This window comes from Sturnira hondurensis, unplaced genomic scaffold (assembly GCF_014824575.4).
Source record: "Sturnira hondurensis isolate 20B ecotype Veracruz unplaced genomic scaffold, ASM1482457v3 Scaffold0004136, whole genome shotgun sequence".
Lineage (NCBI taxonomy): Eukaryota > Metazoa > Chordata > Mammalia > Chiroptera > Phyllostomidae > Sturnira > Sturnira hondurensis.
Window position 1 is genome coordinate 6,142,782 of NW_028076767.1, and position 17,671 is coordinate 6,160,452.

Sequence of the window (17,671 nt, forward strand, 5' to 3'; positions counted from 1 at the left end):
TACCCTGCTCTGTACCTGAGGCAAGCCCTATAACCTCTGACCATCTGTGCAAGGGCAATAAATATGGTGGAGCATGGAAAACCGTAGGCAAGTAACTGAAACAGAGTGCTCTAAATATAAATTAATATTAATGGTATTAATACATTAGTATTATCCCTTGTCCTCACAGCACCCTTCATTAGAAACCACTATTTTCTCATTTTTTAATCTCCATTATGCTGATGACTTCTACAACTATAATCTAGTCCTTTTAATACAGTCCCATAGTAGTGAAGGACATTTGTCACTTCCTACCCAAAACTTACACAAACGAACTCATCATTGTCTCTTCAGACTGGCTCCTCCTTCCAACTTGGCTCTGTCTACTAAATACTTCCAAGTCATGTGCGTGGTTTTATTCTGCCTTGTGTTTTGCCAAGTGTGTCACCAAACTCTATTTGATTTTATACAATAATGGCTCTTTACACAATAAAATCTCTTCTTCTACCCCTTATTATGTAGCTCAGACTTCAACTGCTTTCTGTCTGAATGTGTCAGCTTCCTCCTAGTGGTCCACCTGCCTCCGTCTTCTCTCCTCCCTAAGCCATCCTGCCCACTGCCGTGATGTTACTCTTCGCCATGAACTCGTGTTTGGTTAGGGCACTTGACTGGACAAGGATCTACCCAGTTTCACTCTTTCTCACGAGATCAAGCTTAAGCCTTCATCCTGGGATTCTTGGGCCCCTCTCAGTCTGGCATCACATAACCCAACAAATCATTTCCCATTGCTCTTCAGCAAGCCCTCTGTGTTCTCATTCCCATTCTCCCCTCCTGCCCCTATCAAAAATGCCATGTTCATCCCAACCCTGCATTCTTGCTTTCAGTATTCATACCACCTGGTATGCCTTCTTTCTGCCTATCCTTTCTTGAGGGTCATTTATGTTTCACCTTTTCTAAGAAGCCTCCTGCACATATGCCAACTCATGCTTATCTCTCCCCACAGTTTTACTATGTGCGCCTCATCTTTTGACCTGAGATTATTATGCTTTCATAGTGACTTCATATGTGACTTATGTCCCTCTCTTTTTTAAAATAATTTTTAATTTAATTCTTGTTCAAGTACAGCTTTCTGTCTTATATTCCCAACCCTGCCCGCCCCCCGCCTCGTGCTTGACTTATGTCCCTCTCAATCACTAAAATGTAATCTCCTTCAGAACAAAACTTACTGCAATAAATCTTTGTTGAACTAAACCAAAATCAAATAATAGCTTAGAATGAATGTGAACTGAAAAGATACATTTATTATTGTCTAAAAATATGTGTGCAGGCACACCAGTTGTGGTAGAAATGAAGCTATATGTTCAACAGACCATGTTGTCTTTCATCCTGGGCACAGAGGAAGACTACATTTCCCAGACTCCTTTGCAGTTAGGTGGCAAAGTTCTGGCCATTTACTTGTGGATAGAAGCTAGGTTCACCACTTACAGGCCTGGTGACTAAAACACCTCCCACATGACACTTTTGTGCTCCCTCTCTTTCCCTGTCTGTGGCCTTCTGCAGAAGACCCAGTGGAGGACTCAGAGTCCCAGGGCAGTACTATCCAACAGAACCTTCTGGGATGTTCTATATCTGCATGTCCAATATGGCAGCCATTAGCCACATGGGGTTCTTGAGCAGCTGGTATATAGCTAATGCAACTGTGGAACTAAATTTTTAATTTTATTTAATCGAGTAAACTTAAATTTAAATATAGCCACAGGTGCCTAGGGACTTCTGCATTCAACAGTGCAGTCCCAGGGGAAGAGGGGAAGCTGGAGTCCCTGCATGACTTTGGGAGGAAGATCCTCTCTTCTCCTCCCTCCCCAGCCCCGCTGATTACGTTTAGCTGTTACTTGGGCAAGGATTAACACAATAAAGGTTTAAATCCCTGAGGTTTTTTAGTTGTTTGTTAGAGTCATTAGCTCACTATGCCAGGTAAAGTTAATTCTTATAAAGCAAATAATAATAATTATTATTATTATTTTGTGCTATGAAAATTTTCTGGGACAGAGTTTTACAAAATATTCTCATAGTTAAAAATGAGGAATGTGTTGGCAGATAATTATAATTTTACAAAAGACCATTTTTATAGGAATCATTCTTTTTATGCCTTTTATAGCCTGATTATCGTATCTACTTTTATGGACCTACATACTCATATGTTTTCCAGTTAATCACTCTGTAGCAGCCAGGACCAGCTAGCTTTTCACAAACTGTCATCTTTGAGCCAAGCAGAAAAGCTTCATTTTACCAGCCAGTAATTAAACAATGAGCCCGAGGAACAGAAAGTTAAACAGAAGCACAATTTGTTGATTTGCTCATTGTTATTCCCCATTACAGAGTAGCCAAGTGCTGCCCTCTGCATTTCTGGAATGTTGTATTTACAACAGGAATCCTCCCCTTCCCTTCTTCTGCTCACTTTGTACTTTCCAAGGTAAGGGTGGCGGCCTGCAGTTATTAACATGTCTTCTCCTCGTTCCAGGATGCAGCGGACGGCACGACCATGTCTAAAACAGAAAAAACCAAGTGGTGAACTCTTTTACCATATAGGTATTATGTGGGGTTTACGGAGCCCCTAATGCCACCTTGAGTGGCATCCACACACATCACAGAACAGCAGAACTACTCCCTGAACTCAAGCTGTGCTGATCTCAAGCACACGCCGTGGCCTCCTCTGTCTTCGGGTCAGGGCGCAATCGCTGGCATCCACTGCTTATGGGAAGGAGGCTCACGGGTGCCAGAGGCCTCAAAGTATTGCTTTGGGGATATTTCCCACTGTGATAACAACCCTCCCCTATAGGCAAATAGTCCAAAGGCCACATTAGAGACTGGTTACAAATGGAGGAATTCAGGCGGTGTTTACTGGACAGGTGTGCAAGTACGCCCAGATCCAACAAGTGTGCAAACAAGGTCTTTTTGTATCATGGGATAGAGGAACTGACCCATATTACTCAGCAAAGAAACTGAGCCTTCTATGGGCACCTGCTCCAAAGACAATTTCCTATGGAAATATTTTGAGATTCTTGAAGAAAAATGGTAATATAAGCTAATATACATAAAGAGAAGCATAACAAGAGCAAAATCTCCATTTAAATCAGGAGCACACACACAGGTGCTATGGATAAGTAACCTCTGTCTTGTTTCTGTCTACTCTCCAGAATTATAGAATTTTCACTGGGGCTTTTATTCTTTTCGGTAACTGATTCTTATTTTGGCCCTTATCGTATGCAGTTTGACAATAAAAGGCAAAAAGTTGTAATAACTGACAGCTTGTTTGTGTATGTGTATAGTCTATGAGATTTTAAATAACCTTGACTGAAATTTTTCCTCCTTAATTCTGATATTGCTAATATTCAGCATGACCTCATTTTATTTTCTCCACTTACTTGTTTGCTGCAAATGCGGTAATGGCTGCCATGATGCCAGTTCTGAACGCCTTCCCCCCGAACGCCCCACCAACACGCTTTACATGACACATGACCTTGTTAGCTGGGAGCTTCAAGACCCAAGCAACTACGTCCTGTGAATGAGAACAGTCCTCATTAATCTGACGCATCAGCAGCAAGGGAGCTGAGGCAGCCCTTACATGTTTTAATTCTACAGCGTTGTACATGATACACAAATTGTGTGGTTACGCTAAATAACAGGGCAATTTTCAAAAACCTCGGTGTGCATCCATGCTGACCTCAGTGGTATTTTAGCTACAATGACATCACCAAAACTATCATTAGTATTGAGTAGTTTACTCTGTGCTAAATTTTTAAAATAAATTCGCCCCACGGACTCATTTACTCATTTACACAAAGCACATTTCTCACACTAATCCCTAGGGATGTGTTTCCTGAAGCAGGGAGGTTCCGTGGCCTTCCAAGCCTCTTTCAGATTGAGTCTTTCCCTGCACCCTACTGTTCTCCACTGGAAAATGCACTCTTTTCACCTCCCATTTGGATTACTGCCATAGTTGGCCAGTAGGTCTTCCCTGGATGCAGGTATTGCTCTCTCTTTTGCCATCCTAATGTTTTTACAGATGGGGAGTCCAACCAAGAGGGATGAAGTGATGGACCCCAGGTCACACAGGAAGTGAGGAGCAGAATAGGACTGGAATGGAGTTTGCCTCACCCTTCTTAGTGTTTCACCTTCCAAAGGCCTCATCCTCACAGTCCCACATTCCTACTTGTTCTGGTAATAACCCTGCTCTTTACGACCTACTGAATCAAGACCCCTTTGCTTTCACCCTGATGCCTAAACTAACCACCCCTAAAGTGTACCCTCCATTCCAGCTTGGGCAGTCCTTGTACTATTTTTCTTTTCTTACATGCATGCTTCCTGGTATATAGGCATAAATATTTGCGGAAGGGACATTTGCATGCATGCATGCATGCATGAATGAATGAGTGGTATTTGATCTTGGTGTGGAATTATCTGGAAATGACATCTCTCTCACCATCCAGACAAACCTCATTTCAGTATAAATCCAAACTTAAGACTTGATCTTCAAGGGACTTTCTGGAGGACTCTAGCTCTTAGCAGCCCTGTGTTCTCTTAATTCTCCCATGTTTGTAAATTCTGACTTAGCCGATTTACACCAGGTTGTAATCTCCCAGTGTGCTTTCCTAACTGCTTCATGTGAGTTGGGTACTGTCAACTCTGCAGGACAGACCTTCCTCTTTTTTCTTTTTTATTCCTTTTCCCAGTTTTATTGAGAAATAATTAACATACACTACTGTATAAGTTTAAGGTATACAGCATGATGGTTTGATTTATGTATACTGTAAAGCGATTACCACAATAGGTTTTGTTAACATCCATCATTTCATTTAGACACAATAGAAGAAGAGGAAAAATGATCTTTGTAATGAGAACTTTCAGGATTTCTCCTCTGAACAACTTTCCTATACTATCATTCAACAGTTTAAGTGATAATTCATTACTTCTTTTGTATTCTTAACAGTGTCAAACGTATAGCAAAAGAGACCTGCTGATTCCATAACTATTTTAGTTACAGATACACAAACAGAAGGCCTTTACTCTAAAAACACTTAAAAGCTTTAGAATTACATGGTTATTAATACCCAAATGGATATGGCTATTAGTACTCCAAATTCCTTCAGTTTCTAGAATGGCATTTTTGTCTCTAATTGCTTTTGGTGTGTTTTGCAGGCAAAAACCATTTAGCTATGTTCTTTCCACAAAGGCCCCATGTTACCTGTATACTTCTGGGATGCTGTGTGGACACATAGATATCCATTTCTTGATCCTCTCTTTTGGGAACAGCAAGCACGCTTTGGGTTTCCATATAGAAATGCTCCTGACCTCCCAGATGTATTTCACCTTTAGAGGAAGATACACCTGAATCAAGAAGGCTGTCAGATAGGACAGGTAGCATCCCCTAGCTGTTTTCTCATTATGGAGAAAGTCCACTGACAGTACTTCTGCTGGGACAGTAGGCTGCATGGTAAAAGGCCACAAATGATAACCGTTAGCTTTCATTATACCTGCAACTTTATGTGAAGTAAAGTTCTGTAGAGGAACCTGTCATATCTGCCAATACAGGGGATCACATAGTCCTAGGGAAAGGTGTATAGAGTCAAAATAGTACCACAAGGAGACTTCTAGTTCTAAGACAAGATGGCATAGATGCATGTTTCTCTGTTCCTTCTGCTAATAACCATGAATGTTACATATAAAAGAAACATAAGAAGACTGTCAAAGATACAAAGGAGAAGGCAGGCCACCTAGGGACTTTGGGACCCAAGGAAAGATGCAATGGTGAATTCAATGGGTTATACTGTTGTCGTTTTACTTCATGTAGCCTGTATTTGGTACCAGAGTAGCCAGAAATCCATAAATATTATCAGGCAAAGACAGAAAAAAGTTCCAAGCTCTCACTGATATAGCTCAGTGGGTTGGGTATTGGCCCATAAAGTGAAAGGTATTTGGTTTGATTTCCAGTTAGGGCACATGTCTGGGTTGTGGGCCCATGCCCCAGTGAGGGCATGTGCAAGAGGCAACCCATCAATGTTTCTCTCACACATTGATGTTGCTCTCCTTCTCTTTCTTCCTCCCTTTTTCTCTAAGAAAAAATTTTAAAAAAATTTTTTTAAGTCCCAAGAAAAGCCTATTTTATCTAAAGAAAGGCCCAGGAAAGGAGAAGCTTACCAAGACAAAAAGCTTTTATATAAAAACATTACTCTACTCTAGTGAAACACTACAGACAAAACTATGGACCTGTCTTTATCTTCAAAAGTTGAGTGAAGAGCCTAGGCTTCCACCCTTATCAGGTTTCAATGAGGTACCCAAAACCCTCTGCTGGGGTGTTGTCAGTGGAGGCCATATGGGAAAACTAGACTTCCACCCTGGCAATAACAAGGCATCATCCTGCCCCGCCACCCCCATTTTCTACACCAACACAGGGTCAGAGGAGTCCTGGTAAAATAGAAGATTTAAATAAGATCCGGAGTCTTATAACATAATACCCTAAATTACCAGGACACAATAAAAAATCACTCTCCATACCAAGAACTCAACTTGAATGAGAAAAGACAACAGCTTCCAACACTGAGATGACACAGACTGTGAAATGATCTGACAAGGATTTTAAAGCAGCCACCACAAAAAATGCTTCAAGGAGTATTGACATGAACACTTAAAATAAATGAAAAAAATTCAAAATCTCTACAAAGAAACAGAATATATAAAAAGATCCAAATACAAATTTTAGAACTATAACAACCAAAATGTAAGAGGCTCCATAGATGAGCTCAATCACAGAACAGAGAGAACAGAGGAAATTATCAATGGACAAGAATATAGAACAACAGAAATTTCCCAGCCTGAATACTAGAGAGAAATAGACTGAAAAGAAAATGAACAGAACCTAGGAAACCTGTGTGGCTAAAATAAAAGATAAAAAATTTGTGTCACTGAAGTCAAACATTTGAACAAATAATAACTGAAAATTTCCCAAACCTGGTAAAACATAAGCCTGCAGACTCAAGAAGCAGAGTAAGTCCCAAAGGGATAAAGCAAAGATTTTCATGCTAAGACATCACAGTTAAACTTCTGAAAACTAAACACAAAGGCATAGCTTGAAAGCAATGAAAGAAAAGCATTACTTCACCTATCAGAGAGAAATACTTCAAAAGACAGCAGATTTCTTGTCAGAAACCATGAAGGCCAGAGGAACTGGTACAACATCTTTCTTCAAGTGTTACAGGACCTGTCAACTTGGAATTCTATATCCAGTGAAAGTATCCTTCAGGAATGAAAAAAGAAATCAAGACACCTCAGAGGAAGGAAAACTAAGGGAGTTTGTCTTCAAAAAACCTCTCCAAAAATAACAAATGGCTAAGGGAAGGTCTTGAAGTAGATAGGAAGTGATTAAAAATAAAGATCTTGGAACATCAGGAAGGCAAGAAAGCAATGGAAAGAATAAAAGTAGAGGTAAACACAATAGACTTTCCTTTGGTAAACGCTTTCCTTTGTGTTTCCTTTGGTAAACACAAAGACTTTCCTTTTTTCTTGGATTCTCTAAATTGTGTTTGAGGCAAAATCACAACATTGCTTCATGTGGTTCTCAATGTACGTAGAGAATATTTTTTAAGACAATTATATTATAACTAAGGGAAAGTATGTCTGGGCCAGAGGAATAAGGAATGTCCCATACCATACCCAGGTGGTGGCTGTCCAGAAAGTGTCATGAGGATGAAAGTTCTATATATTAGTTGCCTATGTATTTGTCACCACTTTCAAAAATCTGTAAACAGTTAATGTGGATGAGCACTAATCACTGATTGTAAAGTTGTTATAAATGAAAACAAATCCCCCACTACTGATATATCAAAATGGAATTCTAAAAAGTGTTGAAGAAACACTTTGGAAGTCTGAGGAAAAAATGAAAACTGAGGTAAAAAAACCAAACCAACAGAACACAACTATGACAGCCATCATGCTAGGTGGGAGGCAGAACTTTCAAAAATTAAAAATGTACCAAATAAGAGTGACTTGTATATTGTGTGAGGAAGATACCCAAGGAGATCTTTTGCATTGGAGGCTGGACTTCCTATCTTACCCAAAATCTGAGTAAAGAAAGGGCATAGAAGAATGAACAAATTCTGCTTCATTTATAACATACAAAAATGAAAATGTCAAGCACTCTGATCTCAATTTCAGTTTAAGCTTTTATCAAAAACGATACATTGAAAACCCCACATATCAGTGGGCTCAAATTCATGGTTTGCAATGTTAAGAATTACACCCAGCCACTCAATGTTAATAATTACACCCAGCCACCAAATATTTGCTTTGCTAAAAAAATACAGATCTGCCCTGGCTGGTGCAGCTCAGTGGACTGAGCGTGGGCCTGCAAACCAAAGGACTGTGGTTCGATTCCCAGTCAAGGCATATGCCTGGGCTGCAGGCCAGTTCCCAGCATGGGACACATAAGAAGCAACCATACATTGATATTTCTCTTCCTTTCTCCTTCCCTTCCCTTCTAAAGATAAAGAAATAAAATCTTTAAAAAATACAGAAGTAAAAAAAATACCAGACAGAGCTGTTTCTGCTTAAACCTTTCAGGTAGACATGTTCTAGAGCCTTGTTATGTTGTGCTGCTCCCCCCACCACCACAGTCCCCCACCACGGTGCCCTCTCTTTGCCCTAGGGTGTTGCTCTGAACACTCTAGGTTGGAAACCAATTTGTTCAACTAATCCCTGAGATAAAATTTTATCCCAGTATGGATTTAGGAATGATTCCTCCAGGCATATTTACATTTTAATAAGGGGCCTTTAAAGAAGGAAAAGCTGTTAAGATATGAAGGAGTTTATCTGTAGGATGCCCAACAGGACAGGCTGTGGGGGAGATAATCTCAGTTCCAGGGCTCCCAGGGCTCTCGAAAACCCTGCCGCACAGATTGCCATCTCCCTCCCCAGCGTAAAGCCCATCCCAGCTAATGAAATTTTAAAGAGATAAATGAGAAGCAGCTTAGTCTAGAGGAGAGAACATGTGAACTTCAGAGTTGGAAAACTTAGATATATTTGATTCCTGGTCAATCACATGCCTCTCTAGCCTCAGCTGGCTCATTCGTAAACAGTGTCTCTTAATGCTGGTGACACCAGGGTTAGAGAGGGCTGACATCTGTCTTCACAAACAAGAATGTCGCTTGCTTCAGGAACACAGTTGGAGACTTGATATAATGCCTCACATATTTTATCTTTTAAGTATTCTTTTTTCTTGGAGTACCTATTTCCCTAAGGGGCAGATAAAGTGCTGTTGTGATAATTCCCTTCAATTATCTTATATTGAAACAAGTAGTCAAAACTTCTTAATCCAAACGACAATCACAGAGTAAGAAAAACAAACAAACCTCAAATTAGTGAGCTAAGAGAATGAAAACTTAAAAGTCCCTTTAAACCTTTGTGTCATTTTTAACAGGGTATGATGCAGGTATCAAATTAAAATTCAAGTAAAAGACAGATTGAATAAATCACCAAATTGAATTAAACAATTAAAGAAGATGGCAGGGAAAACACAGGAATTAAACCCTTACACAAAAACATATTGTGGCACCAGTGGAGGAGCGCCCCTAAATATTGATACTTCCAAGATGTTCATACCATGGTCTCGCTATGCTAAATATGCTCCCTCTTCTTCCCCACAAAATAAACTCACCCTTCGAGTGTTTACCACATTTAATTCCTAAGAATCACCTGGAGGACTGTTAAAACTGGTCAGTAACAGATTTCTGGGTACCCTGGATTCTCTAACTCCAGAATCCCAAGAATGGGGCACAGGGGGGTTTCATACACATCTTACAGTGAAAAAAACCGGGATCCACTGGCTTTGAGAAATGCACACCTGCCAGTGTGTTAGCTCAATAATAGGTAACCTAGAGAACAACAAGAACACCTTAACCTGATAATAATTATTGCTCATAGTTCTGGGTCTCTTACTATGAGCCAAGCACACATTATTATCTCTTATAATATTCATAGTGGATCTTTGAGATCAGTATATTTTATCCACATACAGGCCTACTGAAGATAAGACCCTCGATCAGCAACAAGATGACAACTCACTTCCTTGCAGTGGTCTGCGACCAAAGCCACAATACTTCTGAGATATGCCTGGGTATGTACTGGAAGGAAGTCTGGAGAGAAGGGAGAGAGGGTGAAGGGGAGAAAGGGAAGGAAGGAGAGAGGAAGGGAGGAAGGTCGAAATCAGAAAAGGATTAAAGAGAAAGAGACATGGGCTTTGAAAGTCATTTTTTTAAAAAGCCATTATTTCTACAACTAGCTTTGTCACTAAGTGGCTGGCATATGGCTGTGGATGTGAACAGAAAAAGAAAACATTTATATAACAACAATGGCCACAACTGCTTCCCTTTCATCATTTTTTTCCAGGTAGTTTTATCTTCAATAATTTGATCAACCACTTTAAATGCTTCATCACATTTCCACATTCTAATTTCTGTCCAGGACTAGTGGTAACTAATGGCAGCTGCCATGGCCAAGGCCTCCCACGGTGCCTCCATGCTGTGCCACACATGCATGTGCACACACACACACACACACACAGACCACTGAGGGAAATGCATTTGGGCTTGAGTTGCCTGTGCCTGAGGAGCAACATTAAAGCAGATGTGCTTAGAAGGCTTTCAGGGTGGGTTCCCCTGTCGTCATTTTTTTCAGGTAGTTTTACCTTCAACAATTTGATCAACCACTTTAAATGCTTCGTTGACATTTCCATATTCCAGTTTCCTTTCTGGCTCAAAGAAGGAGTTGTGTTGGATAGCTTCCTAGAAAGAGAACAGAAAAGTGAGGCCGCCTGGGCAGCAGCCACGAGCAGTGGCATCGTCTGAGTCTGGGCAGCACCTGTCCTCTGGCTCTGGAGCCCCAAGCACGTCCAGCATGCCTGCAGAGCTGCGCTAAGGACCAGGCTTCAGACAGACTTCCCACAGAGCGAATGCAAAAGTCCTCATTTAGTCCAAAGTAAGAGAGTACACTCAGAAAAAACCTGGCACCTCCTTGGTCCCAGAATGGAACTCATATCTTGCAGGCAGATTGTTCTCTTAATTGTACAATCCATTTTATGCAGCCAAGGCCACACGGAGCGAGGACTCTGGACCAACTTGGAGCAGTGTCCATTTTTCCCATTTACTAGCTGTTGACTGCGGGTCTATTATGTCACCTCTGAGTCTCATCTGTCCAAACGGAGGTGTAGTGGTGCACAGAGCTCCAGTAGGGGTGGAGAGGATAAAATGAAGTGAGGCAGGTAAAGAGCTTACATGGCGTATGATCGGTGCTCAGTCGGTGCCAGCTGTACACACTCTAATCATACGGATCATGGCAGCCCTGCCTGCCAGCCCTGTGCTCCTCCTTTGGGGAGATGAGTGTAGCATTTACACAGGGCAGGAGAGCACCTGGGACCTTCAGCTCTGAAAGATTCCCTTACAAGTGCAGCATGGGTACCACAAACCCACTTATGTATCACTTCTTACTGACTTCCCCTGGGTGCCCAGTGAAGGGGTACCACAGAGGGGACACATAGCCTGGGATGCAGCTATCATGATCTAGGTTGGTTTTCTCACAGATCCTTAGGAATTTATCTTGCTGTCACCCCTGTGTCAGCTGGTCAGTGTGACATGTCATTCCCTCCCATGGATGACTGCCTACCCGTGGAATTCCAACCTGCTGGCACTTGGGGATTCTCCTAACTCTGGGTCCCTACAGCCACACCAGTACGTGTCTATCAACAGAGCCGAGAGGGGTGGCCTATTGTGATCCTGCCATTTCCTCCACTGGAAAGGGGTTGATTTGTTTTTATCACCGTGGGCCCAGGTTCTTTGACGCAGTGTTTGTTGACTGCTTCTTTATCACTGATCAGCTGTGTGGCCTTGGGCAAACTTCTGTTTTAGATTCCTCATCAGAATGAGGATAATAACAGTTTTAATCTCACAGGACTGTTGTGAGCATTTAGTGAGTTAATGTAGGAAACCTGCTTAGGACTAAGTGACTACATAATGAGCTCTGTGTGGGAAACAGCTATTATTGTTGGCCATGAAGGCTGATGAGAGATTCTGGTCAAGAGCATATTTTTTCTCACCACCATCACTAGCCTGACCCATTGAGCCAAGAGTTTTTCTGTTCAAACTATTAAATACTCTAAAAAGCATAAGCTAGGTTAAAACTTAGAGATTAGTGACAGAAATACATTTGTTTTTATCCTATTTTGATTGATAACACACTTTTCCACTGGAATCAATTCATGCGATTTTCTCATTAATCTAAGACTCGGATATTCCAGGTTGGAAAAAGAAATTTTATAAAATCCTATTTTTAAAAGTTTAATCTTTTTTTACATCACTGCTGCTTGCTCTTCTAGTAACTGTGAGCCAATTTCTTGAATATTTTCTGGCTAGGAAAATGATAAAAAGAACTTTAATGTGTAGGGAGCTGGGCATATTTCCCTGTTATAAACGACTTTGATTAAAACCACTGTAATCTAGTAGACTGACCCTGGAGAGCTTAACCTCTGACAAAAACATGAGGTAGCTCTACTCCACGATGTTGAAGTTTAGGATTTGATGCTGGTATTTCCTGGCAGACAACTAAAGGTCTGTTCATTAGAGCTGGGGAGGACAGAAAGAAAATAGTATCTATTTGTTAAGTTGGAAGGTGGAGGGAAGACAGCAAGCCACTGGTATTGGGCCAAGGGTCACAAGCAAAATTGTTGACAAAGCATTATGTGAATAATTTCTTATGGAGAAGTAACTCTAATTCAAACAAAAGGCTGGAGAAAGAATATATTAAAGGAAGGAAGGAGAGCAGGCAACACGTGAGTGACGCGGCCTGAGAAGGAAACAATAGGTCTGAATCTGAAAGTGGCCAGCGAACTTTGGAAGGCCCAATCAGTCTTTGACTCCAACTAAACTTTTCTATTTTTGTTTTCTTGACATGACTTTATTTTAATTTTAAAACACGGAGGACGTTGTGCGGAAACAAACCCTGAGCTTGTAGGCACAAATCAGTGTGATAGGAACCACACTCAAGGCCGAATTTTGCTGGAGACACTAATCTTGGCCAAGTCATTTCTTCGTGTTCTGCCTCAGGGCATGGTAGTGCCCACGGCACAGCCTATCCATTATGCTGGGAAGATAGTATCTTATTCCCAGAGTCCACGAAGTCTACGTGTGCTGAATTGAATCTGCTCGTGTTGCTTCCCCAACTTCCATGCTTTTATTGCTTAGTGAATTATAAGAACCAATGAACTTATGCAGAACACTGTACCATTACATGGAGATAAATCTTAAAACCTTTTTAAATTTCAAGCTCCTTTCTAAAAAGCAGGATAGAAAATGCAATTCTCCAATTTGTTTAAGTCACTAAAATATCTGTAGGCATCACAGGATCTATTTCTCATACTAACTGAAGATGTACATGAATGAATCTAAAAATAGTGTCTCCAATGTCTGCTTCCTAGAGCGTCTTGTTGGCTCTGACTGTGTGCCCAGGGTGAAGGTGAATACAGCAAGTCCTCACTGAACACTGACAGGTTCCTGGAACTGTGACAAAATGACGTGCAACTAAACCAAGTGGACCATAGGTTAAGTGACGATGGAAACATGAGTCACATTTCTAAGGTGTCTCACCAACATGATCACAAAACAATGTTGAATGAAACAGTGTTTTCCAAGGACCTGCGGCACAGAGTTACAGGGTGTGTGTCCTCTCCGGGACGCTGTTGGTTGCCCACCCAGCATTCCTCTCACGGGTCCTCTTCTGGACGGCACTCAGCTTTCTGTTTAGGGTGCCACAACTCCGCAGGGCGGCCCAGGCACGTGAAAGAACTCTGACCCTGGGGAGTAACAGCAGCTCCTCCATTCCTCCAGAGAGTCACTAACTCAGAGGTGGATATGTGACTGAGTGGCCCGATGAGGCTGGATTTGGGGGCTCATGGAATGTTGGGACAATGATGCTCTCTTTTGCTCCTGGGATATGAGCTAGAAGCTGTCACCCCGTGACCAAAGCAGACAGAGCCTGTACTGTGGGCAGCAGGGAGAAGGGGCGGAAGATCAGCTTTCTTGCTGACAGATATACAGGGCCCGGAGAGGCCCTGTATTTTATTTGTAATAAAAAAAGATTTTTACTACAAAATCTTTTATTGCAAAATCATAAGCATGTGATTCTGTAACATAACAATATCACACTCAAGCACACCATATGACATTTTAGGTGAAATGTTCAAATTAAAAGTATAAATTATTACACCCATATTATTAAACTACTAAGCACGTTCAAGCAGGAGTTACTTCTGCCGGACCCTGTAGTTTGGGGCCAATAAGGCCCACGGTTTGGAAGCCACTTGGAGTCATATTTTCTTTCCTGTTACTGAAGCCAAGAGCATTTTTACTGATGTACCCTAAAGCCTGCTCTTCCGGCCCCACCCTTGAACCCATTACCTCAATGGTTAGGATCACGGGCTCCAAATCTTGGTAGACAACCCTCACCAGCCTCGCAGCTCTTCTCGCCTGAACCTCAGACTCCGCAATCACAGCACAGATCAGCTGACCCACGCAAAATACCTGCAACACAGAAAAGACCTTCGTTTTCAAGAAGCGCAGACACCTGCTTCTCTCCTCTTGTTCACTTTCTCCTTCCCCCTAGCAAAGAGCTAGGCACACAGTAAATGACCCTTCACATGTGTCTCCACCTCAGCGCAGCGGCTAACAAAGGCTCTGGCAGGACTGTGCATTTGTCAGAGTTGGCCTACTGCCCCCAGGCACTGGGGAAGTCTGTTTGTTTCTTTGCTGCATCATTGGCAGTGGTAGCTGAAGAGGCCAGAGTGGCGCTGCCTCCTGTACAGCAGACTCGGGCTCCATCCAGGCCCAGCCTACAGAACTACTCAAAGGCCAGCTGGCCTACAGCAGCCCGTCCTCGGCTTGGCCTGGGCCTGCCATACCATGAGCAGGGCCTTTCTGAGAGGTGGCTTTTGCCTTCACAGACAGGGAGGACCAGGTTACCGCCTGTCTCATCCAGAGAGGAAGGAGAGAGAGAGAGTAATAATGCAACGCTGCTGGAGAGCAAGTCTCTGCCCCGAAATGTGGCTGAACACAGGCTTTTTAGGGAGAGACATGAGACTGGGCCAACCAAGGCGCACCAAGCACAGAACATTCATCATTTCACCTGCAGATGGGGAGAGGGAGGCTGCCTAAGGAGCTGACACAGGGACCAGGACACAAAGTTGGTGGAAAACAAAACAAAATGAAGGCTCCACAAAGGTGAAACACTTAGGACTGGAAGAATCACCATGGCCGTTTTGTTCTCTCTCCTACCTTACACTATGGTCACAATTACAAACGTTAAATGGAGCACACATGCACACACACACAGTGTGTTTACTGGGTACAGGAGGGTGGGCGCCGTGAGGAGATACACAAAACAAGAATGGCAAAATGTTGATAACTGTTGAATCTCTACCCTTGTGCATATTTGAAATGTCTACAGTGGAAAGAATTTAAAAGGGCACAACGTGCTGCAGGCAAATGTTTGAAAAGGAACAAGGCTGACAAAGGCAATCATTTACAATGGCCCTGTTCTCTGCTCTGTGTGGATGCCTGGCTTTGCCTCTGTGCCCTGGCACGTGGGCATGGCCCCCACCCCCAGAGGCTCACAGTCAACATAACCACACCTCAAAGAGCAGGCACTCTCATGAAGTCTGGAATGGTTTTCCTTCTTTAGTTAACATTTATACAAAGGCCACGACTCTCACTGTCTTCCACCACGGCCACATTATGATGTCGTGGAGGAGTTTCAACCTCGACTTGAGACTCTCAGTCATCGAATTGTCATAGTTATCAACGAAGTCTGCCAGCACGAGCCGGAGGAGGGAGGGGCTGTTTCAAAGGATGAAGCTCTTTTGGGTGAACACTCAACTGAGACGCCTGAGTTCTGCACAAAACCTGCTGAAACACCTTTGCTGTATTTTGTGATAACTAAGGATACGGTAGCCGAACCAAAGTTTTAACCATTGGAAACTTTCACATAGCAACAGTGCTAACACTGTTCATCTACTCATTTACCCTGCTACATGGGGAGCAATGTGTGGAAAATGCAGGCGAATCAGACATGGGGCCTCATTCCAGGACTTTCACCAGGTAGGGGAACTACATAAGGCATAGATATAAATAAATAAACTTGCCACAAGGCAGAAAGTTCATCAAAGGCCCACTCTGCCTTCTCCTCTAGACTAAGCTCTATAAGGGCAAGGACCACACAGGTCTTGTTCAGCTAGAGCGAGCAGTCCCAGTAGGAGCTCACTTAAAAAATGCCTGCTGACGTGGAGCTTCCACTTGAAGGAGGAGTCAATGTGCCAAGCAATGAGCAAAGAAAGGTTGTATTCAGCTGCCCTCCTGCAGCCTCCAGACCTCAGGCTGCATGCATTCGTTGCCCTCGGTTGACAAAAAAGTTTGCAGTCCTGTGGGACAGGCAATCAGCCCTAGCTCCCCACCTCTGCTGGAGCACGTGCTGAGGAAAGCCAGGCTCCGCGCTGCACGTTAGTGTGGGTGCCATGGGATGGGCCTATTTTCCCGCCCGCCCACAAAAATGACAATTAAGGGGCCGAGACAGAGCTGAATCCTAGTAAATGAGAGCAGGGAATAACTAAGAGCCACCCCAGGATGCAGAGAGTGAGGGAAGAACCCAAAAAGAGCAACGGGCGATTGATCCTGAAAAGTTTCCCGCACATGAGGGCACAGAGCGTACGGACACGGTAACAGAACACGGACAGACGTCAGACCAATAAGCAATAACTATGAGGCATGAGAACATCAACCATTCTGGGGTCCCCCAGGAATCCCTCGTCTGTATCTTTTAAACATATAACTAATAGTCATAACTGTACACACACGTACTTTTACCAGAGATTTCACGTATAATCAATCTATTAAAGTGACCAATATGTTTGCTTACAGAGGTTACTGATTATTGCAGATCTCTGAGCCTTAGCATAAAAGTTATTAACTGTAATGCTTGTGTGTCCTGTAAATATTTGATCAGTGTGCTCCCAGCTTGTCAAAGTGTGGATTCTGGGAAAATGTATATACCCCTGTTTCTCTGCATATTTGTGCATTTCTGAGGGCAGGAGTCACACTGGTTTAACTTATGTTGCACAGTGTTATTTCCATGCACAAGGACATACATAAATAATCCAATGTAAAAAATGCCCGGTATGAGTAGATGAGTAAAGGTGAGTTATTATTAAAACAAAAAGAAAAAATGCGGTACCTCCTCTGACCACAGAAGTTTCTCAGGTTTGGTCAAGAAGCAGAAGGAATTCACGCCTTCAAGATGTCCCTCCGTCACGACGTCCACCACGCCTGGCAGGCTGAGCGCTTCTGACAGATCGATAGACCTGGACGGGGCATGAAGAGCAGGGCCCTCAGAGCAGCCCGCAGCCCCGGGAGTGAGGGGACCAGCCCAATCGGAGAGTAAGACAGGAAGGAGGGAGGCGAGATAAGCTCTCTACCAGACAACTGGGGGAAAGCTCCCGAGACAATGAAGTTAATAGATGGAGGGACAAACTGTATTAAATCCTACATTTTGACCCCATTTCGCCTCCAATCTGCATTGAATGTCACCGACAAATAGCTCACCC

General features: G+C 42.8%; 1 protein-coding gene across 3 annotated transcripts in view; it reads right to left on the reverse strand.

The window, feature by feature from the left end:
• Window positions 1–17,671, reverse strand: part of AOX1 (aldehyde oxidase 1) — a 69,218-nt gene that overhangs the window by 20,724 nt on the left and 30,823 nt on the right. For all 3 annotated transcript variants that reach the window (XM_037043663.1, XM_037043665.1, XM_037043664.1), the window contains 6 exons: window positions 17,302–17,428; window positions 14,478–14,600; window positions 10,718–10,814; window positions 5,225–5,349; window positions 3,405–3,538; window positions 2,438–2,525 (listed from right to left, as the gene is read on the reverse strand). In XM_037043663.1, coding sequence (XP_036899558.1) covers window positions 2,438–2,525; window positions 3,405–3,538; window positions 5,225–5,349; window positions 10,718–10,814; window positions 14,478–14,600; window positions 17,302–17,428 — 694 coding nt within the window. The remainder of the gene's footprint in view (window positions 1–2,437; window positions 2,526–3,404; window positions 3,539–5,224; window positions 5,350–10,717; window positions 10,815–14,477; window positions 14,601–17,301; window positions 17,429–17,671) is intronic.